General features: G+C 39.8%; 1 protein-coding gene across 1 annotated transcript in view; it reads left to right on the top strand.

The window, feature by feature from the left end:
• Nucleotides 1–1368: 1368 nt before the first annotated feature.
• Nucleotides 1369–26969, top strand: part of brinp1 (bone morphogenetic protein/retinoic acid inducible neural-specific 1) — an 84785-nt gene continuing 59184 nt past the window's right edge. The window contains exons 1-2 of the mRNA XM_057352754.1: nt 1369–1661; nt 26202–26469. Coding sequence (XP_057208737.1) covers nt 26252–26469 — 218 coding nt within the window. The 5' untranslated portion in view covers nt 1369–1661; nt 26202–26251. The remainder of the gene's footprint in view (nt 1662–26201; nt 26470–26969) is intronic.

Raw genomic sequence — 26969 nt, forward strand, 5'->3', positions numbered from 1 at the left:
AGACAGTGTCTGAAATGATTAGAAATGAGGATGGATTGGAAATGATATGCATGTCAGACCTGAGGTGAACTGTCATTAGCGGCGTGTTTTTAACAGACGGTCTGCAGTGTGTTATCATGTCAAACGGTGGGGTTAGAAATGCTTGACTCATTTCTGATGTCAGCAGACAGATGAATGCGCTCATGGTGTGATGCCCAAATATGTAAAGACAGATGAGGTCGAGGGTGAAAATGAGCTGTGAAAACACACCATAAATCAAATTCAGAAGCGATGTTTGCTTGCAGTAGATCATGAACTGATGGAGACTCTGGTAAGGTTTGGAGGGCTGCTCATGTAAGACATGATTGAACTGGATTCAGTACTTGGTTCTTTTGACGCCTGTACACTTGTGGTGTGTTTTATTTGGAATCCCAAAAGAATCAAATGTTATTGTGGCACATGCACACATGCACTGCTGAATACAGGTTCTCAATTCAACGTAAGTGTGCTTTATTGGCATGACATAAAACTGCACATTTCTATTGCCCAGGTGCACAAGATAGTTTAGATTAGATTTAGATTTAGATTCAATTTTATTGTCATTGCACATGTACAAGGCAACGAAATGTGACCTCTGCATTTAACCCATCCAGAGAGTAGTGAACACACGTACCCCCGGAGCAGTGGGCAGCTATCACTACAGCGCCCGGGGAGCAAGTAGGGGTAAGGTGCCTTGCTCAAGGGCACCTCAGTTGTTACCCGCCGGCCCTGGGAATCGAACCGGCAACCTTCTGGTCATGAGTCCGACTCTCTAACCATTAGGCCACAACTACATGTTTACAAAGATGTAAGATAGCCAATGTAGTGCTAAATTAAAGAAAGTGAAATAAGTTACATAAATAGAGATGAAAAAATACAGCGTAATAGATTTACAAAAGAAATAAAAGGAGAATAAAGAAGTAAATGTAGCTATATGAGAGAGAGCGCTCTCTTATTACATACAAACACAAACAAGTAAATCAACTTATTTTAATAATTCTGCAATTATAAAAATAAAATAAAATAATTGCATTAATAAATTACTACATTGTTAGACCATAACAATACATAAAATGAAACAGACTTTCCTTGTCTCATTCCATACAAACACGCGCAATTTAAAAAGAAAATGTTGAAAAAAGATCGCAAAATGAATATGTAAAACCTGTATAAACGGTGTAGAATATTAGTATATAAAATGAAATCAGTCTCTCTCTCTTTCTCTTTCTCTTTCTCTTTCTCTTTCTCTTTCTCTTTCTCTCTCTCTCTCTCTCTCTCTCTCTCTCCTCTAAACAGCCCCTCCCCTTTCATCAGCGCCTCTACACTCCCCTTCAGTGATGCTCGGCGCCTCCTCCTCTCTTCTCTCCTCAGCACCAGACGGACTCTCTTCTCTTCTCTTCTCTTCTCTTCTGTCTCTCTCTCTCTGGGATATTTCCTCCTCGCTTCATTATTTCACTGTCGAGTGATTCTCACATGCGAACCGCCGGATTTCTCCCTCTTGAGTATGAGAGGGACTGAGAAACCGAACCAGAGACACATCCAGATCGAGCGTGATGATGCGCGCCGCCGGACCCGGAGCTTCAGCACAACTTTAACGCAGCTCGGAGCGTCGCGTTCCCGACACACGGGAGGATCCGTTTCAGGTGAGTCGGAGATGAAGCGCGAGGTTCTGATAGATATCTGTGTGTGTGTGTGTGTGTGTGTGTGTGTGTGTGTGTGTGTGCGGCGAGGCTCTGCTGGCTTGTCTCGTGCGCGGATTTAGACACGGAGATGCGGATGTGGACTGCAGATGCTCAACATTGGAGGAAAGACGCGGATGATGATTGGGGGGGAACTGCAGTGTGTGTGCGTTCAGTCTTTTCACCTCATAGCAGGACAACTCCAGTGTTCAAGTTTGGATGTGAATTGATCAGGTTCGTGTCTTTGCTGAGTCAACCGATTAAATGTCAAATTCACAAAAGGATCGGAGACCGTGTTTAGAATGAATCATGCTTTCATTTCTCTAGTCTGTCATGAGGGAATATAGGACACGCACAGCTATCATGCATTCTGGGTTGTGTACAGTATAAAATAAATGTAAGCACATCCACACATTTTCTGCTGCAATTGCAAAGTCAACAAACATGACTGCAGCACGCACGCACACACACACACACACACACAGAGAGAGAGAGAGAGAGAGAGAATCCTGATTCCAGCAGCGCAGGCCGAAAGCTCCCCGAGGCTTTGATTCTGGATGCTATGAATCCTTCACACTGATATTGAGATGCTGTGTGTATGTGTGGTGGTGGTGAAGAGGAGGCTTTGCTGGTCGTGACTGTGAGCGCTGAGGGCATTGAGATGAAGCTGGAGGTGAAGTTGAGCGAATGTGTTTCTGGCGCTCGACTGTTGGGGGAGCTCTCGCACTTTTGCGCTCCACGTCAAGTTTGACTTTGAAGCTTTTGGTAATTGAGCGATTATGATGGACGCAGCGCGACTGGCGCGGGCACGGCCCAGAGTTCCAGAGCGTTTTTCCGGGATGCGTCCCATTACTGGTGCAGTGAATCAAATGTGGTCGATATGCACTTTTCATCTGGTCACATTATGCAAAATTGTGATGTCCTGTCAATTTTAATGATCGGGTTGCAGCAAGCTCTTAGCTGATGTTTTTGCCATTTCCGGTTGGAGCCAGCGCTGCTGGAGCGGTTTGTTGTTGGTACATTAACATAGAAAGAATCCGTTTTCTGCGTGCAATAAATGCAATAAGTGCATGCTAACACAGATAAGCCGCATTAATATCTAATGACCCATGAGCACAAACAAACTGAACATGTGAGTGTCCAGAAACGCTTCAGGCGAAGAGCTGTGACTCCTTCACAGGTGCACATGGCGGCGGAGCGTTCACCTGCGCACCAGACCTGCACCTCACCATCACTAACAAAGAGAAATAAAGAAGAGAGGTGATCTGTCGTGTCCTACGCTTGGTCAGATGAGAATATCAATGGCGGAGCGGCTTTGGCAGAGGGAGTAATGAGGACTGTCTCATGCTGGCAGCCGTCGCATTGGCTGCGATGTGAACGGGTGCAGCTGGAGATCTTGGCATTCTGTTTTTCGGGAAGAATGCTTTCTGAGGTGATGTTCTGTGAGCGTCTGTGTGGCTGTTGTGTCACAGAGATGACAAACTCACGCTCACGTTACAGTCATCACCAGTCATCCAGCTCATAGTTACACGCCAGGGTCGTGAGAAGACGTTTTAAATGAGGATTTATTATTTATACAATACGTGGATTTTTTTTCACACGGATTTATTATCAAGCAGATGTGCAGCAGTGTTAGTATACAAACAAAGATTGACCTTCGTAGTGGGGTAAGTTGTCACAGTGGAACCTGCCATTAAACTGCCTGTTATGGGCTGTAGTGTAAGAATACGAGTGACTTGACTTCTGCAATTTCCAAATTGTAAAGCAACAACAAAAGATCTGCTTTGCCATCAAATATTGAATAAATGAATATTTTAAATGAATGACATTGAAAACACACGTGACAAATGATCTTGCGTTGAGAATACCGTTCTTGCTTTTGTTTAAAATATATGTTGTTGTGTGATCATTAACACACAAACGGCTTCTAATTAAAACACAAAATCGTATAATTACAGAGAGAAATCCTAGCTGAGAGGAAACGTTCTCAAAACATTGGCTCAGAACATTCATTTGATCAACATCATATCAACATGAAAAAACATATTCTCACATTGACAGTGGAACGTTTAAAACATTGAGAAATAATGCTCAAATAACTTAATGGGAATGTTGGCAGAAGGTTTACAGAACATGTTTGTGTTAGCTAGGATGGCTTGAACGTCACAATGGGAGCCATGGCGAATAGAAGACGACCTGCAGGGGAGATTTTGTCCAGTTGTTTAGTGATGAGAGTGAAGTCCTAACCGCTGGTGGCATGAGAGCGGAGGAGCTGATGTCATTAGAACATCACAGCCGCGAGTGTCTCTGGTGTTCTTATTAATGCAAGACTTTAAGCAGATAATACCAGCACTTCTCGCTCTGGGATGTAATAATTGCGAAGCGCGGTAAAAAGTCAATCTCGGGCTTTGGGTAATCTCAGAGCACCTTGTGTTAACAGAAATTAGCCGGCTGCTAAAATTAACCCGCTGATAATAATCCTGCTATGCTAATATGAAATGTACACGGGGAGCGCTAAAGGAATATATCGCCGGATCAATTGATGCAGAGCGCCGGCTTCTTTCCAGTCTTGTTGAATGAAGATCTGAATCAAACATTTATGCTTTAAATATTGCATATCCACAGAGAGAGCGCGTCTGCATGAGAGGACAGTTAAATGTGAGCTGTACGGTCTCTATGGACAGACGCTGGAGACATTAGGTTCCATCATTGATGTTTTGAATGGTCATTACAGTACTGTAGTGACGTTCTCTGGCCCTGTAATGCCATATGATATGAGTTCAGCAAACATATCAGATCGATCCACTTTATGGACTTCTGTAATGTACAGCTGCGTTTCTCGTGAACTGAAGACCTGATGGATGAGAAGATGAAAACAGTGCTGCGTGTGTGTCAGTGATAAAACGAGAGCTGAAGAAAAAGAATGAAGGACATTAAAACTGTTCATACGACCAAACTCATGATTAGAAAAATGCCAGAAAAATCATCAAAATAGACAACTTTTAGGTTGATTTTTATTTACATTGAACTATTTTAAGTGAGTTTTAGATACATTTACAATCAGAAATCAAGTGATTTGGTTTACGTTTCATCATATAGGAAATGCAAATCACAGATGAGACTTTTTATAATACCTATTAATACATTTCTCCTAGAAATCAAATGGAAAGTCTCAGATGTTTCTCCTGAGAAAGCGTCAGAAATGTCCCAAACGTGTGTGTCATCAGAGTTTGAGAAGAGACGTCAACGATGTGTCAAACTGAGCTCAGATTTGTCTCGTCTGTCAATCAAAAGTCGATATTATTGGAGATCAACTCAAACATTTCTCATCAAATCCAGATGATTTAACCTCTACAATCCACATTCATTTACACCTCCAGACTCCATCAAACTCCATCAAATGTCCTGAGCTATGAAAGAGAAACCCGTTGAGAGAATGTCTCGGGTCATTGGAAGTGTGTGTGTGTGATGTTGTTCACATGCTGTTAAGTGGTTTCAGTCTTCAGTTATGTTCTGTACAGAATGACTGCTGTTTTATTGGGTTTTGGAAATGAAAGGCAATTAAAAGGCAATAATGAAAAGCTTTGTGGTCTGTAGGGGCTGAGCTGTTTATTGTTTCTGATAATTGCCCGTTGATATTTTCTCCATTTTTATGATCTACCTCATCATTTGTGTGACAGTAGGACTGGATTTTCACAGTGGTCGTCTCGACTCTTGTCTGAAATGAATGTGTTGATATTTGAGAATCCGGTGAGATTTGTAAGTGGATTGCTCTGAGGAAGGTTTTCATTAGACTATTCTGAAAGTCTTCAGTAGCTCTGCTATATTTACCCTATCTTCACTTTCATATCGTTTAATAACGTGTGCATGAGTATGCTGGAGGACATTGTCCACGTATAACAGTACAAATCACAAACTAGAGCCCGGTGTCGTGACGTGGAGATGGTGTTAATGCCACACAGAAGTCCAGTATATAAGAGCTCTGCTGAAGAAGATTTCTGAAAACATCTTACGACACACTCTAGGCCAGTGGTTCTCAAACTTTTTCATTGTAAGGCCCCCTTTGTGTTAAGTGCATCGCTTTGTGGCCCCCCATATAAAGACGTATAATCTTAAACTTAGAATTTTAATTAAACCAAGAACATTCAGTTATACAATGCTGGAACCTCAATTCTTTTGGTTGGTGGTGTCATTTTTGTGATGTTTGATTGCATAAAATCTATGATAAATTTCTATATTTCATAAAATGCCACAAAATCTGTGGCCCGCCTGGATCCATCTTGGGGCCCCCAGTTTGAGAACCACTGCTCTAGGCCTTTTCACACTGCACTTAACCCCGGGTTATCTTCATTCTTAACCCCGGGTTATCTTCAGTCTTAACCCCGGGTTATCTTCATTCTTAACCCCGGGTTATCTTCAGTCTTAACCCCGGGTTATCTTCATTCTTAACCCCAGGTTATCTTCAGTCTTAACCCCAGGTTATCTTCAGTCTTAACCCCGGGTAAACAAACGTTTCACACTTGTAATTTTGAAGCGGGGTTATCCCCGCATTTTACCCTGGGTTATAAAACGCTGCTCTGAAGCAGGGTTAGCACCGCTTTTGAAGGGTTAACCCCGCATTGCGCTGCCAACATGTGCAGTGTGAAACGAAGCGGGGCTGGAATGATACGACCAGACGCTTAGCAACGGACACCCAATCAAAAACTGAACAGTGCTTTCCTCATTTCTCAAGCTGTGTGCAGTCACAGAAACTTGTAAACAACCCTTTGAGTTTTTGATTTATTTGAGCAAGTCAAGTCAGGTTTATTTATAAAGCACATGGCCAAAGCGCTGTACAACAACAATTATATCATAAAACCAATACATGTGCATCCATAAGACTTAAAAAGAAAACATTGATGAATATAAACTAAAATAGATGCAATAAAACCATGTTATTTAAGTAAGTAACATCTTAGGAGGCTATAAACAGCCAAAAAGGATTTGCGAGGCGTCATCTTTTCCCAGATGCGGAACAACGAGGTATTCGGTTATTTAAAGGACCACGCACTGTTTTTATTCAGTCAGTTTGACGCTGCAGTATTTATCCAATCATCACTGTTGACACCGCAAATATGCAAATGAGAATGTTAACCCAGGGTTTAGTGATGGACAGTGTGAAAGATCAGGTTATGAATACCCAGGGTTATCTCTTAACCCCGGGTCAATTATAAGCATGTGAAACGTATACCCGGGGTTAACCATTTCAAGTGTGAAAAGCCCTTCTGTAACGCAACATTATTGTGTTAGTGACACTTTTTGTGCAGGTTTTCACACTCGACTCACTCACGGCCACAGAATTTCTCTAACTGAGAGGCAAAATGAGACAATTAATATGAGTGAAATGAGATGTACTCTTAGCCAACTGTTTCATGATTACAATACAATACATTCAAAACCTTTTAGTTACGAGTTACTTTGCAAAAAAGATATCTCCGTTTTTTAAACACTTCAATAATTGAATTTTCTATGATGGGATCATGTTTATATTGTGTTTTATTGTGTTGGTTAGCTGTATTTGTTAGAGTTATTATCAAATAATCTAAACAAACCAACTGCAGTTTGATTGCCGATTACCATGGCCAAGAAGTGCAAAACAAAACAAGTTCTAACAACAAAAAATCTAAAACCAAAATGACAAATCTGAAAACGCAATATCAAATCTAAAAGCAGAATAGCAAATCTTAAAACACAACAACAATTCGGGAAACAAAATAACAGGTCAGAAAACACAACGACACATTAGTCCAACCGGAAAAGGTAGGTATTTTGTTGGAATGGGATAGCTACTGCTGATTGGACGAAACACCTGTCAATCATGATATCCAGGACGCTCGATGTTACTATGAGAAAGGACATGCATATGTGATGCAGCAGATATTCATTGATTAAGGTTCATAAGCCACATTTTGTTAATAAAGTTGAAACGCGCTCATGTTGCATTAGGAGTAGATGCGTGTCTGAATCACACTGCATGCATGCATGCGCGGCGTGAGCCCTGAACAGCACGCATAGTGCAGCTGCCTGTGTACCATCCGTGATCCTTTTCCCTCACAAGATACATACAATATCAGCATATAACATGATATGCACTTTAATCTGTGTCCCTGTGGGTTATGGTGAGAGAGTGACTGACGCGATCGTTTGTTTGACCTTTTAGTTTCTGGAGGTGTTTTTGCATAAAAGCTGTTGAGCTGAATATCTGTCTCGTTCCTGTGAAATTCCTCGATGGTCACAACATTCATAAAGCAAACTCATTATGATCCTCAGTTTAAAGCGTCTCTCTTTATCTTACAGCTGAAACGAGATGTAAGTTTTAAATACTGAGCTCTTGCGAGGGAAGTGTGAAGCCCCGCAGAGGCGTCTGACCGGCGACTGTTTTCCTCTGATCTTCATAAATGATTAAAAGCTGTGGTCATTTGCAGCGATTAACCTCAAGAATTCACACAATTATGTCATTAAAGAGCCGAATGAAAGGCTTCGCTGGAGCCCGGTGGACCTCCGACTCATCGGAGGTCCGCCGGCTGCTTCGCCGTCGCCATCGGAAACCGCTGGGATTATTCATAAACAATGGCAACCTGTAGGGGGAGAAGAGGTGGACGTCTGTCTGCCAGCTGGCTTCAGCTCACCTCAGCGTCACAGGTGTGAAGCTCTGCCAGCCTTCTGAAACAGAAACATCATGAGGTCTGTCTTCATCTCTCTTCAACAGATGAGAATGTTCTGTTGGTCTTCTCTCATCTCCTTCATAAGCGAAGAGGTGTGCAGTAATTATGGGTTGTGTAATTGATCAGCACTCGTAATGAGAGTGTGTGTGAATGTTAATGTTTCGCTCTGAAGATACTGAAGCCGAAACCGACAGAAAAGCCGTGACTCAGCATAATAAAAGCACGCCGAGTGTTCTCTTCACAAAAACATGAAGATCCGCTCGCTGCCTACAATTACCTTCTGACTGACGGACCGCCGTCCACTGAGATTTACATTTCCCTTTAAAGTCAGCCAGAACTCTAATTGAGACTTAAGAGAGGCTGTTGTGAGTTCAGAGGTCATTGTGAGCGGAAGTGTCATCATGAAAAGAGAACAGATAAAAACCAGCAGAGAGAGAGAGAGAGAAAATACGTAACTAAAATAAACAAATAAATAAATATTTGAATTAATTCTATCCCGTTCTGCTCTATTCTAAAGAATATTTCCCTAAATTCTCTCGGTGATGTGGCTTGAGTTGCATGAGCTACTATTAGAATCTATACAGTAGGTGTTTTAATCCCTTGTGGAGATTCATGGTATACAGTAAATGTCAATCCATATTTACATTAACATTCATGCATTTGGCAGACTCACATGGCATTATACTACACATCATATCTGAGTATGTGCCATCCCCTGGGATCCAACACATGATGCTGGTGTTGCTAGCGCCACGCTCTGACCACTGAGCCACAGGAAAGCCCCCCTTCATTGTGTCGCGAAGAACAGGTCAGACATTAGAAAGAAAGTCAAAGAAAAACTTGAGGTTTAGTGGAATGCTAATGTTTTTCTTTTCTTTCAAATATCAGTGATCAATATTTCCAAATAATGGGCGGATTGTTAAAGAAACGCATTGACCTCAGATTGACAGGCCGGTTAATAATCACCTTATATCCGGCTTTTAGATCAAGCCCTTGATTTCCTTCTATTGTAGTTCAGCCGCTGTTCCCAGACAAGCTTCAAAGTGAAGGAGACAACGCGTCCGTGTCTTTTCCTGAAGTAAAGTGCAGTATCAGCTCAGAGAGAAAGGAAAGCCGCTGGGATGGAAAGAGTTCAGCTGCAGCCGCGTGCTTGATTTCACCGTAATCACCCCGAGTATTTCTGCCCCGGCCTCCGCTCGACACACAAGCCATTCTCTAACGTTGTCACTTCTCAGGACTATGTAAGTGAGGTGTGGAAGTACCCATTAGAGGAGGGAGATTGCACAGGGCCGTCCCTTTGGCCCTTCTTCATGCTTTGAGAAATGAAAAAGAGGAGGTCATGAAGGGGAAGAATTGCAGAACACCAGACGCTGCTCATGGACCACACTCAACGCAATCCAATAAAAGAAAGAAAGAATCCTTTTTTGCCTTCAAACTTTAAATTACATTCATATTTTTGTCTTATCCAGTTGGCAAACAGATTTTCTTGTGTTAAGCATTAATCTTACAATATTCTGTGAGGCTTTCGTTTAAAACAAGAGCAACACCCGCAACAGAGAGCTCTGACTAATGAAAGAAAAGATGCCACGTAAGATCAATATTTCAGAAGTAGTATTTTATAGATAAGAGTAAATACATCAATACTTAGAAGAGGAACAGTAAGAAACGAGATTTTTCCTTTATGTTACCGTGAAATCTCATTTGAAGGCCTGAGGCACCAACTGGACTTTTATATGGTGATGGATTATTTATGAGATAATAGAGACTGAGATGGTCACTTTATAAATGTTGTTAAGACCAAAGTCATTGAGAAAGACTTGTGTATCATAACACTGCACTTTCATCTGTTTCACACAAGAAATCTTTGCTTTTATTTCACTTTGAACTGTAAGTAATCCATTAGATTATTTCCTTCCTCAGGGGACTCCAAACATTTATTTGTCCGAGTGCCTCAACAGAACACAACCTCTGGATCAATGAAGCAGTGGGCGGGACAGACAGATCTATTTGACCAATCAATGACAGAAACCTCAAAACAATCATTATTTAATATTGTTTTTTTTCTGCCCAGCGGGAGGTTTGACATGACGTGAGGATGAATAAATGATGACATCAATTCACTTGACTAAAATCAGGTTGGAGTAGATGGTGACGGTAAAGAAGTTCATGTGTCATATCGGTCATACAGAACTGTACATACTGTACAGTAAAAACTTCTTCAATGAAGATGGCGTGATGTTGTGACGTGTAAGGATGTCGAGAGCTTTTGACGTCGTTGTGGTTCGGCTTTCTGTTTGCAAACGATGGCGTGTGGTTCACCATTTGACATCCAAGACAGACGTGTGTATCTGCGCTGTGTGTGACAAACACAAACCTGCTGATTCAGCTCATTCACACACACACACTACCACAGTCAGCAGTCCAACAATAAGAGCAGAAACCAATTCCACTGCACTTGATTAGACTTACACACTCATTTAATGGAATATAGCAGTTTTAAAAATGATACGTTACAAAAATCTATACAAATTTCACATCAGAATGGCTGAGGCTTTTATCATGATATACAGTATTATCGAGGTATTGTTACATTTAACAGTCTGATATATTCACTGTCATCACTAGCAACACCTTCATATACAACTGTTGCCATCTAGCTTTACATGTGTAGAATGAATTAAAAAAGATATCGGCATGCCTAACAGATACATTTATTTATAGCATGGTCCGTTTGAATACTGGATTCTGATTGGCTGGAAGGTGTGCTTTATGTGAGGGCTAATGTCCAGGCAGCCGGTTGTTATGATGAAATAATCCCCTCCAGTGTGATCAGGAGGTGAAGCGGAGGGTCTTGTGTCTCACTGAAGGGGCTTATTTCACCATAACAACCGGCTGCTTGTACATTATCCCGCTTATTACACGCCTACTTGCCACATGAGACAAAAACTGGATATGAAATGTAAATTTGAAATATTTTATGAGCTCATTTTATACCGAATGCAGAACTTCTGCGAGGAAAAGCCGTTTAGTTTCGTTTTAAGGTAAGAAACGACATTCAAACGTCACGAACAGGTTTAATCAGTTTAATCATTTGTAAATGTAATGTCATATAGGTTATTAAAAGACATATTTATATTTAATTTGTCAAAAAAACCCATCAAAATGATTTGCTGCGTCCGGGTTACCGTGTGTTATTAGTTTTGAGCGGTTGTTATCTGGGAATAATGAACCTGCAAATATCGCGACTGGCCAATCAGAATCAAGCATTCTGACAAGATGTGTAATACGTTTAATGCCCCTTGTAGTTCAGTCAGTTTGATCAATGTTTGAAATTAACAGATGAAAATATCCACAGCTAGCCGTGCATTAAAGGCTTTTAATGCACTTTGCGATGGCAACCACGTCAGAGGGAAATATATAAGGGATAACCCAGAATGATAAAGGGTGTTAATGCACGGCTAGCTGTGGATTATCCCTTATATATTTACTGTATGTGATCACAGGTTCTTTAGCACTAAACACAAACCTCTGACTTCACATTAGAGAACCTCGGTGAGGGTATGTTTTTGAAATAACAATATTCCAGTGCATTGAAGAGTGTCAGTGTGAGCAGAGGTGTTGGATGGCAGCCCATCCGGACCCTCAGGTGTCTCTACAGGACTGTATATTAAAGCAAATACAGCATTACGTGGCACTAATAGAGGAGTAAATGTGACTCGAGAGAATATCAGTCTCCTGTGACACTCCCAGATACCGTTAAATAATCGACACTTTCCATCAGAGGAGCGCTGGATGCTGGGTAAACCTCCAGACACTCAACGTCTCGTCATATGAGTGGAGTTACTGATATGTGTCTGACGTGAGGAATGAGCATGCGCCTTTGATTTTCCCTTCAGGACTTTAAAATGATGATTAGACTCCCGGGAGCGTGTGCAGAGTGAAGCTCGCTTCCAAAAAACCCAGCGAGCAAAACCTTCTGAGGAACCTAATGGAACCTCATAAATGAATGATGCCAAATGTTCTGAATAGGCGAAGCACACAAATATCACTTCTTATGTAAAGTGCTTTAAAACTCACAATAGATTCCAAGAGTTTTTTCAATCTAGAATTACCTATATGCCCTACATTTTAGTCTTGCAGAAGATCCATTTCAATCTGAGAGAAAAGTAAAGTGGGTTTCAGATTGAGGTGAAGCCAGGTAACAGGTAATGAGGTGCAGATGGTTTATTGACATCTCTTCTCGGTAATAATGGACTCTATCCTCACATACTGTATACATGACAGGCCTGTATGATATCTGGAATGGAATATTCACGGCTGTTAGTGATGAGCATGAGTGTGATGGGCCGGCGGAGCATGAAATACTTCCAATTATTTGGTGAATGTTCTTTCTGTGCAGTCACACTTTATCATTCTGTTATTGACCTTGTCAAAGAAGCCTTCACCTCTCTGCTCGTGTTATTGCTGCTTAGAGTTTACATCTGCTGTGAAGCTGTCCGTATACTCATATTTGTCCTCATTTGAGACAGAAATGATGATTATTAGCAGAAGAGCTCTTTAAACATCACTGCATCTGCTCACTGCTCTCCAAACCACAGACACAACATTGGAAAAAAAACTGCAAAAATGCATTCACTTGTAGAATTTACTAATCTGCACAAATATTTTTAAGTAAATGTGCTGCTAAAATTCAAGTACAACTTACTAGCCAGAATAAAGTAAATTCTACTTTTTCAATTACTAAGTAAATATTACTAAAAGTAAACAAATAAAAAACGATTACGTTGAACAAAAACTTCACGGTTCACTTCCTTTCATATTAAAATATACTATTTTTCACAACATAGTTGGGTCTAGTGAGAAGAGACTGGTGGTCTCTGTACTGGCATTAGCACAGTCACTGCTCAACGTCATGATTAATCTCGTGCCTCCCTCAGCCGAGGCACAAGCAACAATCTTCTAAGCATTTAAAAAACCCACACTTAAAAATAATACCAAAACTCTCCTAAATCTCAAAGATAAATCACCACAAAACACGAACAAGTCTTTCTTTTTACTGAAAAACACTTAAAATGACAGTTAATCTGGAAAATAAATCTCCTAATGCAGTCAGATGCAAAGCATGCTGGCAACTAAAGACCAACTGCCAAGGTAGTTATACTGTATCTACAAAAATGATTTATGTAGTCTTAACACAAAATACATAAGTTAACTTAATTGTACCAATTTAAATAGGTTTAATATAATACAACTGAGTTGGATTTACTTAATAATTTGTTCAATTAAAATTCCTCAAACTAAATAAGTAAAATCTTAACAACAAAAATGAGTAGATTTTTATGTTATTTTAACTAAAACTTTAGTTAAAAAAGGAACATAATTCTATTAAGTATATTTTAATCATTTCTTTTCATAAAATCTACTAAGGCACATCATTTTTTTTTTATTTTCCCACTCATTATTTTGATTGTTTAAATCAAGACACATTTACTTGAGAAGCAAAATGAAGAATATTATAGTTCACTTAAACTTTGTCACTCAATAATAAAATAAAAGTATTAAAATATAATAAAAACAAATAAAATACAAGCCTAAATATAAATCAAAAAGCTTAAAGGGATAGTTCACCCAGGAAAGAAAATTCTGTCATCATTTACTCACCCTCAAGTTGTTCCAAACCTTTGTGAATGTCTTTGTGCTGTTAAACACAAAGAAAGATATTTGGAAGAATGTTAGTAACTGACATTTCTGGGACATCATTGACTCCCATAAAATTATTGTATCATCTTTTGTTCTGTTGAACACAAAATAAGATATTTTGAAGAATTCTTGAAAGCAAACAGCTCCAGGTCACCTTAATTTTTCCTACTATGGTAGTCAATGATGTCCCAGAAAATGTCAGTTGCTAACATTTTATACAGATTTGGAACAACTTGAGGGGAGAGTAATTCATGACAGAACTATAATATTTGGGTGGAGTAAAACACCGTTTAAACATCAACTTACTTTTTTCCAGAAAACAACAGATATAATACGTAAAGGCTTTTTGTAGTTTAATTAATAGTCTTCAATTTTGCTTCTCAAATAAATGTGTCTTGATTTAAGAATGCTGAGTATTTGGCTTGTTAAGTAAGTAATGAATTTGCCAACAAGCGTTGACTCTTGTATCAATGTACTGTATGTGTAAGTTGAGTTTAGACAGCACATGTTTTCTGTCTGGTATGCAGATAGGATTCGAACACTTTCAGGCTTGATTCATGTATATTCATGATGTGTCAGTGAGTTAAGTGTGGCGTATTTCAGCCGAAGGTGCAGATCTATCGCCAGAGCAGAAGTTTAATCCACCATCTGCTGGACGTCCCGGAGGATCTCTGATTTATGAAGCCCACCGTTCTGTTCTTATTTCTTAAATAAGAACAACGAGGCAGCTGAGTGTGTTTTGCAGATCTGCGTTCGGTGTGGCCGACGCGTTTCAGCTCGAGGGCTAAAATGCAAATGGATGGATAAACAGCGTGCCGTATGAAAATCATTTGAAGAAAACCCCACGCTGAAAATAATACAGTAACAGCACAGATGGGCTGGAAACTCCAGAGGTCTCGTCCTGCGAGACACGAGCATCTGTTCTGTGTTCACAGCCGGTGACGTCGCCCGCTAATAACAAACTCTCGCGACACCGAGAACTTCAGTGTGAAAGGTTGAACAAAGCGTTAGAAAGTCTGGAAGTAAAAGTGCTGGCCAAACATTTTCTGTAGTGTTTTTAGGCCACCGTTGTGATGCACGGCAAAGTCGCAGGCACCGCCGCTGCGGAACAAATGTCATGTCGTGAAACTCCCACGCGAGCGGAAATGACAGCGCGCCTCAGTCTGCAGTTTTATAGGCCAGCGGTGAACGTCTCATCCATCTCACACTCAGATAAGCAGAGCAATTTCCAGCCAATATTTGCTGTGATAAACTGAGTCCTCCTGCTTCAGTCTGAGACTCGTCATCAATCACCAGTGTCACATGACCCTGCCCAGAACCACACGCAACATCATATGAGATATTTCCAATGTTGCTTGAATCCTATAGACATCTTGTTTTAGGGTGTACTTTAATTTTGCACATATGGGATATCATACTGTTTATATCAGGCATCGCATTTGTCAAAACTGCAGTGCACTGCAATAACTGAGTGATGCACGTAAATAGACACGCATGTATGTTAACTGCTCATCCAGTGACCATGAATATCTCCTGACACAGAAAGAGAAATAAACACGGACAAATTCTGCTTTATAATGAAGAAAACAGAGGATTGTGTGTGTGTGTGTGTGTGTGTACTAAATGTACTAAACAACATACTACTGTAAATGATGTTTATTTGAAAATGTAAATATGCAGAAAGTATTCTGTGATGGTTAGGCTTTGGGGATGGGTTAGAGGAAGGCAATAGAATATAGAGTTTGTCCAGTATAAAAATCATTACACCTATGGAAAGTCCCCACAATGTATAGAAACCTAACATGTGTGTGTGTTGGTTTGCGTGTGTGTCTCTGTGTGTGAGTGTGTGCGGGTTTGTGATTTTAACCAGTTTTCTGTGTAAAAGCGCAGCTGGTGGTTAAAATAATATATATAAAAATATAAAACTAAATACATTTTCAAGAAAAGTTTGTGATTTTAATATGAGATCACATGCAGGATTTACACAAAATTGTTTTAAAACCACGTTACACATTCATGCCTAATTTACAATGAAGTTGTAATTATAATAAGTAATAATTCTCGGTGTTGAGCATGACGTGTGGTTTGGTGCAGTAAAGATGTTAAGTGAGTGGAATGTAAAGCGTTTGAGTTCACGAAGGACCGCAGGAACCCAACAATGACCGAACCTAACACAAGAGATCTGCATTCTCATCCCACTCCTGTCAATCATTTTATTCTCAACAAACTATTACTAAACAAAACAATTATAGAGACGCAGACTCAACCATCCCTGAAGAAAACATCATTTAACACTTCAGTGTGAAGGGAAACATTGAAATCGAGTGAAAACTAATAAAGGCATTAATGAAGAAGATGATTTTCTGGCTTCTGAAAGACTTTCATGTATCTCCACTTTATGTGCAGAGACGACTACAACGGAGCGGTTTGTTTCTGTAAACACTGTGATTCTGTGCTGCTCAACCAATCACGTGTCAAGAGATGATTCGCAAAAACAGATAACTCCATTAAAAAAAAAAATGCTGCATTTTTTAAACCTTATTATTGCTTAATCAAAACAACCCAATTGCAGTTTGAAAGATATTATTTGGAACGCACAATAAAACAAACATGATTTTTGAACATTTCTAAAAACTAGATTTTCTGTTTCTGTCAGGTTAGTGAATATAAAGCGATTTACTAAAGACGTTCTAGTTGAATTAAAAAGATACACAAGTGAAAAACAAAGAGTTTGTGAGAATGGAGTGGATATAAAGGGTGATTAAGGACAAATGAGCTTTTCTTTAATTGAATTCGCTGCGAGTCTAGCACGGCTAATTTCTCTGGAACAAACTCCTGGACACCTTGAACAGGCGAGCTGTCGGTCTGAGCCATCGCTCGAGCCGCGTTAATTACTTGGCATCACGACAGCGCCCGCCGCGCTCCGCAGAACGCCCCGTCCGTCGGCCGTGTTCCGCTCGGGAGAGCTCCGTCTCTGCCTCGCTTCTTCATCGATCCTCTGCGGCGCTTTTTTTCTCCGGGAGAATAATTCTCCGGCCAGGTAAATTGGAACAATAAGTCAGACCATTAGTGAATTAGTTTGTTTTGAGAATGGTGCATTGATCTGGGCTCTGCTGATTGGGTTGAGGCAGGAGCGGCCATTTAATTATCCAGAAGAGACTTGCTGAGCTCAGATTTCTGAAGGTCAGCCGCTGAGAGCTGCCGTGTGAAGCGCCGCAAATGAAATCCACTGCAAAGTCAGTTAGGCTGTTTGCGCGCCGGCTGGTAATTGGCCGAGCGTTAGGGTGGAGGTGTTTGCCGAGCCCGGAGCGCGCTCCTAATTGTGAGGCCTCTTAATCTTTACAGGACAAATTGCACTACAGCATCTCCACCACACCCCCCCCTCCCTCCCTCCTCTCAGATCCGAACTGTTCTGTAGTGCAGCGCACGACGTGAATGCAAATGTAAAGTCATAGAAACACAAGAACACTGTGAGCCTCAGGAGAAGGACATTCTGTGCCACGTGACCTCAAGTCTGACATGATGAAACAAAAAATGAGCCATAAAGAAATACAGATTCATACCAGATGAGTCACATAGTGTATTATAACCAGTAGTTACGAAGTAATACTAAGTTGAAAAAGTAAAGTAAGGGATTACTCTTATATTTCCTGTAATTTAATCAGTTACTTCTGATGTAATTAAACTAAATACTGTGTGTAATATATGTGTGTGCAATAGTGGAATTGACATCAAAATTCAAAGTCTAACTTTAAAATCTGTGCTTTAATCTATAATTCTCACATTTGTAATAATTTGGTCAGTTAATAAGAGTACTTTAGTTTTATATTATTGATTTGAATGAATTAAGAGTCGTTTCATGTCTATCCTTGAATCACTAAACTAATCAAAGTAGATGTAGGATATAGAAAGTAATAAGTAATTAGTAATGAAATACTTTTTGAAGAGAGTCATTTGTAGAGTACTCTCATTACACTATTGAATATGTCATTAGTAACTAGTAATGAATTACTTTTTCAGAGTAACCTGCCCAACACTGATTATAACACATCAATTACACGTTTATGACAGTTTCATTTGATGACAATAACAATAACTGAAGGTAAACAAGTGCCATCTCAATTCTGTCATATACATAAGACTTGCTGCTGTGATTGTTTTATCTCTATAAACTGTTTATATGGGTCTTGCCGAACGTTTTTACATTTATTATCATCACTATTCATCGATATAAAAAAATGATATCAAAGAAATATTGTAGATGTGTGTTGAAACAGCCACCCGTGATGTATTTGTTAGTCGTTTACAGTGTATATTTCATTCCATTTTGCTTGTATTTTATTTACTATGTATATAGCCCTGATCGTTTTTTCTCGGTTAAAAATCTTTATGACTTACAGTATTTTGTTTCTTGTCTGTTTACTGCTGACTCAAGGACATTTTCTATGCACTTATGCTGTTTTTACAGAAACAAAAAACAAAACATCAGTTTTGAGATGACTGTATCTGAACTGATGGATACTCTAAAGAAACTGAATAAGACCCTATCTGAAATATAAGAAATAAACACATACCGTATATGTATAATATACAGTATACATCTATACACACATGTGAATTCAGGTTACACATGTGATCAGTATATGTGCTCTCTGGTACTCAAACCCACCGCTATATTCAAAGTAGATTCTTTGGTTATTTAACATTAGTTAATATAAACTCACCATAAACAATACACTCTTAGATTCTTAAAGAGTCCTTCACAGCGATGTAATAGAAGAACCGCTTTTGGTTCTTCAAAAACAATTTCTGTCTGTATAATCTTCCACAATAAAACACATTTCATGAAACTAAAAGGTTCTGTGGATGTTAAAGGTTCTTTATGGAACCAGACAGAAAAATGGTTCTTCTATGGCATCATGAAGCACCTTTGTTTTTAAGAGTGTAGTGTATCTATAAATTAAACCATACTTAACAAAAATGCTTGAATAATATCATGAGATATTGATGTCCAACCCCGTCTCACGGCAGTTCGTGGCATAGACATGAAATATGGAATCTATTAATGCGTGTTCATGGACACGAATATCCCCATTTTTTCGTGTCACTCAGCACGACTCTCAATACACAGACTGTGTGTGTATTTACATTTACATTTATATTTATAACCTGATATCTAAAGAAGTCGTACATATTTTAGAATGTAGCTAACCAACACCTTACTTCACCCCAAACCCTAATTTAGCTAAAAAAGCAAGATTCAGGAGGTAGCAAAACAATGATAATGGCTCCCCTAACCCCGCCCCCAAACCTAACGTCACAGGAGAAAAGTCAAATCATACACCAATGAGATCGTAGGAAATAGGAATTCACACGAATGAGCCACCGTGTAAAATAGGTGTGAAGTCCCATCAGATTGCCTTGATATACAGTATTTATACATATGAAAGAGAGCGCGTTTTAAAATACATTCGATTGAAAGTCTTGCTGACTGACACGGAAAAAGGGGGAAATTCGTGTCAGTAAACACAAATTAATAGATTACAGTTGGTGCCAATGTCACGAATTCCCGCGAGACGGTGTTTTATGATGTCGGTAACGCTTTACAACCAGATGTCATTTGTTCACATTAACAAACGTGCAATTTCAGCATTTATTCATCATTGTTCATGTTTATTGTGCATTGACTAATGCTAACACAGACACGGCTTTTGATTTTAAATGTAGTAAATGCTGAAATGAACAAGAACTGAGATGAATCAATGGTGTAGAAGTATTGTTAGTTCATGTTAGTTAATACATTCCCTAATGAAATCTCACTGTAAAGTGTTATGTTGATGTCTAATAAGCTGAATAATGTAAATACAATCATTTTAATGCCTTGCAGGTGGTTTTGTTTGGGCTGGAGCACTAGCGCTATAACTGTTAGACGTTATTATGTTTCATTGTTGCGGCATCATGTTGTTATGATTCATTGTTTAGTTCAGCATGTGGCATCTAGTTATCAGAAATAAATATGAATAAACATGTGTTTGTAATTTCATTCTGTGTAAAACAAAGCCGGCAGTGTGCTGCACATTTGTGAGAATGCAGTGATTCATTCAGATATGATAATACATAGAATACATTGAGCGCTGTGCTGCAGAAGAGGAATAAGAATAAAACACAGTTTTAAGTGTATTCACATGGATGTGGGCGTAGTTTAACGTGTGCATGATCACATGAACATAGACACACCTAGAAAGCATCATATTACTTGACATAAATAGACCGGATCGGACACACATCAGTGCATGTACAGGCGGGACTGGATGTGCTCGTCTTTGAGTGGATGAGGAGTTTAGAACAAACCCGGCGCTCAGACTTCCTCTCGGTGGAGACGTCCTCACAAAGCGAAATCTCTCGGTTGAATCCGGCGGCTCCGGGGACCTGGAACACAAATAGGGGCCAGGCGTCAGTGCCTGTGAAGCGTCCCAGCGTCTATGAGGAGAATCAGGGATTGATGGAGTCCACACGAGACTGGCATCACCAATGAGATTCTGAATAAAGCAGCGAGGACAGGAAGCTCCCGCTCTGAATGAATCCATTTACAACATCAAATCAACAGAATTAACCGCATGCAGGACAACCAATACTGACGGAGAATCGTCTGGTTTAATAGTTCAATCTTTTATTTTACATGTCGCAGGAGTGTTCCTCATGTTTGTTTGTTTGTTTGTTTGTTTGAAGAGCACATGGAGAGATTTTCATTTGAACACTAAGAAGCAACATTACATGCAAACGTTTTATTTGATAAGGGGGCTTTTCTTTATCATTATAAATGTATAGAAATCATTGATACATGTTTTAAAGAGACACATGACAGAGAGAGAGAGAGAGTAATGCTGCGCTGGCGTCCGTGTCATCACTCAATGTTCTGTAAAGGAGAACAACATCTCATCACTTTAATTATCAGCTCGTTTGATTTTATTCTTTTACACTCTCAAATATTTTGAGCAATCATTTCATTTGCATTAAATCTGTCGACTTCCAAAAACCACCATTTATATATTTGTAATATTAGTTGTTTTGTTCTAACACTGAACCTTTAAGAATGTCATTTTCGAAATGCCAGTGGAAGTATCACGATAAAGTCTATATTTGTGCAAACGAAACATTTTCTACTTTATTGCTGTTTCAAGACGCCCGAGATCATCCCAGAGCTACGCTCGTCGATTGTTTCAGGACAAACATTGAGCTGTTTTGTCGTAAGCTATTTGTGTGATCACAATATATGAATCCACACTGACAATATTTGTGTCCTTGAGGCAACGGAGAGAAACAGCGAGACAGCGTGTGTCTGTCTGAGAGCCAGATGACAAAAGACCCACTGAGGATAATGGGATGAGTGTTTAATATGAAGCGGTGTATCAGCGGGGGGATATTCAGCTGTGAGACCCTCCTCTGGTGTTTGGAGCTACAGCTGAAATCTTCTGCAATCCCTCCATCTAGAGATTCCCACAAACACGTGACAGACGCTCTTCATCACTTCACATTCACCCTGCAAGTGACATCACGAGATCTGACAATCATTCTGGTTGTGCCATCAACCAATCAAGTACCACGTGATCAGATTTTGACTGAATCGGAATAAACCACGAGCCGTTCCATCGACCTGCATCCGCGATGTTTTCCGTAATGCCCAATTCTCCAGATGAGACGGGAATAGTTCCATTAGCTCAAGTGAGAGGATGAATAAATGATGAGCGAGCCGCCCCAGCAGACAGCGTGTCTCTTTATGTGCTCATATTGAATAATAAACATAAATCAGGCGGTGAATGACATAACATTGTTGGACGGCTCTACGGTTCCCCGGGCTCGTGATGTCACTTGAAGTGGCTGCACTGCACACGCTGCTGTATAAATGCGCACAGATCAACTCTTACATGTTGGTAGTGATGCTGGATTTGGCTCCGTGCCTTCAGAGAGTCTCTGCTGCCACAAGAAATATCAATATTAGACGGCAGGGTCAGTTTTACATTTACATTTAACATGCTCTGATCCATTCTTGTCTGATGTGTGTGTGTGGCTTCTGCTAAAAACGAAACAATATACAATACACAGAATAAACAAACTTATTAAACATCTGAACTTGAAATGAGCAATAAAAAGACAACTCCACTTCAAAATGATCGTTAAAATGATCCATTTTCACATTTTTGTGCACTTTTGTACAATCTTTAAAATGCTGCTCACTGCTGAACACACAAACAGCTTCAACTAGTGTATGTATGTCAACTAAACACTACTATACAGAACTGTATATAAAATGGCCAATATAATGTATCTGGTTTAATAGTAATGAAAAATGACCTTCAGATGAGTCATGAGCTCCACTGGCAACACACCTGACAAACACACCGTAGATTTCTATGTTTGTCTCTGTAGCTTAAAGTCCCAGTGAAATAAAAAATGACAATGCCTATTTTTTCATGAAATATTGCAGCGTTAATTGTAAATAGTTGATCAATGTGTGTCATTCTCTTTTTAAAATTTGTGTGCCCTCATAATCTTGAGTTAAGATCTGAAAATGCACTTCCATCCTGCAATGACTATCCCTCTCAAATGAGGTATGTTAGACGGCTTGGGCGGAGCATCCGTTAACTCCTCCCCTTCAACTGTCAGTCTGCTGCCAGTTCCATTTCAAAATGCAACAGGCTGTTTTTATACATCCAATCAAATCGCAGAGACTATTTTTCTCATTAGAATTCCATTTCACTCAGAAATGCGTCAAAATACGGAAGTAAAAACGAACGCAACTTCCGGTTCACGGGGACTTTAATGTGAAGAACGTCCTGGAAATTCTGATGCCCTAGAAACATTTTCAGCAGAGCTATAAGTCAGATGTTTTCTTCGGCCGACGGTTCAAATGTCTTTCTCTCGCATGCATCCGTGAGAGTCATACAATCATTTTTACATCATGATTTAAACCACACACACTTTCTAATGAAGTTCACATCCAAACCAGAATATTTCAGATTAAAAAAGTTTGAACACTAATTGAGAAGAATCGATCACAAGGTAAACCCATAAAATGGTTCCTCACGGTGGACTTTAGCAGTGAAATCAGGCAAAGTTTGTTGTATTCTGCCAGAAGAACATCTGTCACATCTCACCGGTCTTTTACATGTAGTTTCACGTGTGTCTGCTCATTTTTTCTTACAAAAGGACGTTGGTGAGATCACATTCTATCACAGATCTTTCATCACACGGTACTGTGCATTGTGTTAAAAGCACAAAAACATGTTTCTCCGTGAGTCTGGTATGATGGCTATAATTTATAATTTGTGCTGAAGATGAAGTCACGTGAACACTGTTAGTTTGGTGACGTAGTTCGACACATCTCATCTCACATCATGATGTACATATAATGATGACTGAAGTATTAAAGGGTTTGTTGACTACGAGCTGATGTTTCCTTTAACAGACACCACTCGTTATTTGTGTGTCTCCAGAATGTTAATGATGAAATTATACAGCACACGCTATCATTCATACATCATTCATAACATTTGTTTTCATGAAAGCCAGATAAGGTCAGATTTACATTTCCAAAACACAAACACACCATCATGAAGTGTGTGTTGTGAAGAAGCTCAAATGTCTCTCGCTTTTCTCCACATGTGCTCAACAGAAGTCATCTTCAGTGCAGACTACATAGAAAACATGAACAGTAGTGATGTTTTACTGGAACTTCACATAAGGCTTGTGTGTTCAGCGTCATGATTCTCACGCTGGGTGGGGGGGTTGTATTTTGTCACGGTTGTGTTAATTTAATAGGCCGACGTTTGGCTCTGGAGTGCTGAAGGAAAACGTTCTTTAACATAATTACAGCTGAAAATGGTTCTTATCAGAGCGAGCTCAGCTGGAGAGAGAGTCATGAAGAACTCAAATCTCAAACCATATAGAAATGACTCAAAGCAAAGCAAGGCGGCCCGTGTAGAGATCATGTTTATTATTCATGCATGTATATTTCATGCATTCTGACTGCTTTACACTGTTAAACGTGCTGGCTTCTCATGCTTGACATGGTCAACTTGTCAAAAAACGAGTTGGACGTATGCCGTCGTATTTCTGTGATCGAGACACTCCCCCAAGGTTTCGGAAAGTTTTTTTCGTACATGAAAATCCGTTTCGTAACAACTTTTCTTAGTCCCGTATTGGGCAATTCTTCTGGAAAAGCATGGCCACGGAAAGGCAAAAGAAAGAACTCGCCCACACGTCAACCAACGAGCGAAAGTAAGACACGCTTACCATCAAGATTGGCTGCGCTGTGGGCCTGCAGCTGCAGCTCGTTACTCTTGCAATAGTGAGAGAAGTTAAGGTGTGTCTAGTTGTTCACGGCATTTCAGTGATGGATGTTATATTAACAGTGGATATGGGTGCACACATGGGCCCGACCCCCCATCCCCCCCGCACTAGTCGTATGTCTTCGGAAATAATCGTACAGCTGCATCTCTTTTTTATAAATGTGATCAAACTAAAGACTCGACGGATATTTGAAGGGTGCGATACTATTCTGTACGCACTCAAGATCAACATGAAATATGCAGAAACTGTCTGACAGTGTTAGGGAGTAGCTAACTACAAGTAGCGACGCTAATAACGTAACTACATTTTTCAGTAGCTTGGCGGCAGCTCAACTACTTATAAAACAGTGTAGCTTTTCCAGTAGTTAATTTCTTTTACGTAAGAAAGTTGCGGTGTAGCGCGACCAAAAGCTCCATTCCATTCTGCCTTTAGAGCAGCGCTGTGTCACGTCGTCGTCTTCTTACTGAAACACAAACTGAAGTGGTTCATTATCGCCATCTACTGCAGTAACTATGTATTGCAGCTTCACGCTTCACTGAGAAGAGACGTAAAGGATGTACATGAGTGGGTGAATATTGTAAAGTTCGACACACCCACCATATTAAGTATTAAATATGAACATTATGTAATAAAAATAATAAATGATTGTATTACATTGTTTTAAACTTCTCTATTTTAAACATTAGTCAATAAAACATATTCAGGTGTATCACATCACATAAAAATACTGGGCTATATACTTTTTAGTATTTACTATAGTAAATAGTACTATAGTACAGCTGTAGAATACTATAGTAATTATCACACTCTATTAACATACACTACAGTATTCTGTATTATGTAGCTATAGTAAATTTATACACTTTATAAATCTTGTAGTATACTTTAACATTTATTGTGGTAAAGTAAAAAACGATACTGTATCTAGGACGTTTACTATACAGTTTGCTATAATACATACTATACTTCATGTGAGAATGTAAAAAATAAAAGTAGTTTCAAAGAAGCTAGCTAATTTTTTATGGTAACTTGTAGTGTAGCTAACTACTTTTTCAGATGGGTAGCTGAGCCGTAACTTAACTACTTTTATCTATGAGTAGATTGTGGCTTATCTAACTACAATTTCAAAGTAGCTTCCCCAACACAGCTGTCTGAGTTATGGCCACTTTAATGGCTTGACACATAAAACACTTTTAAAAACAGCTTCGAAAAAGCCCATTTTTATAAACAATAGCTTCATAGACTGTGTGTAAACTGTGTAAAATGTGACATAGTGTACTTGTGTTTGAGTTTCTATTAAACTGACCTCATTGTTTATCAAGACAAAATAGTTGATCGTTCATAATTCACCGCTCTGTAGAAGAAAGTGTGTACTGTATAGTGCGTTTCCTTACAAAGTCACATCCCAACTACAGGCGTGACATGCACACGACAGTGTCTTTAGTCACAAGTGTACACTAAATCAATCATGACTAGGTGTGTATCTCTACAGACGTGAGCATATTTTCTCTGGTTGCAGATGGAAAGAATCTGTGTGCGAGCGCACGCTTCGTGTTAATGATCTAGCAGCTCCAGCGGCCCACCGCATGTCACAACACGTCATAAAGCCGACGCTCGGCCCTGTCTGAACTTATCATGCTACCAATTAGCCTGAATAAAGTGACGGCGTGAAAAGGGCGGCGGGTCGTGTTAACGTCTGTAAAGCGGATCTTTAATTCCGAGTGTTTTCTCTCTCTCTCTCGTCCCGCAGGTCTCCACAGAATGGAGCGAGAATGAGCAGCGAGCGGCCGACCGTGAAGCATGAACTGCAGACTCATTGTAGTCACTTACTGCCTGTTTATATGGGAACATATAACAGTTCAGTCCAACCGTCAGGAGCCATCGGCCAATGAGCAGCATGTTAGCCGACAGTTTGACTGGCTTATCTCGGACCGCGGCCCCTTCCATCACTCCAAGGGCTACCTGTCCTTCATGGAGAGATTTCGCCAAGGATTCACCACCCGATATAAAATCTACAGGTGAGTCAAGTGAACTTTCATCATGTAACGCTGCGCGGGTGTTTAAAAAAGATCAGATCCATCTCTTATTTTAAAGTTCTCTGTGTTGAGGGACAGAGGTGCTTTATAGTGTTTAGGAGTCTTACAGACACCAGACGCTCGTGTGTGTGATAGAAGAGTTCTGATCAGAGCAGAGATTTGGGTTTCTTTTAATTCATCGTACAAATCATGTGTCATAGAAGACACGACATATATTTTGCGTTTATGGATGTGAGTGATAGAATGTAAGTGAGTGATGTCGGAGAATAGAGCTTTTCAGCATCTGTGGTGACTTTAAAAGGATAAAACGCTGGATACAATAGTTCTGTAAAGAGATGCACTGGACATCTTCTATGAAGCGCACACGCACAGAGTTCTGCTTGAACCTTGTGTGATGAAGTATCACTGATGCGTGGCACGAGTAAAACCTCAGACATATTAAACATGTGCTTCATTATTGCAGGTGTGTCATTCGGAGATGC

The sequence above is a fragment of the Triplophysa rosa genome, linkage group LG2 (assembly GCF_024868665.1).
Source record: "Triplophysa rosa linkage group LG2, Trosa_1v2, whole genome shotgun sequence".
Classification (NCBI taxonomy): Eukaryota; Metazoa; Chordata; class Actinopteri; order Cypriniformes; family Nemacheilidae; genus Triplophysa; species Triplophysa rosa.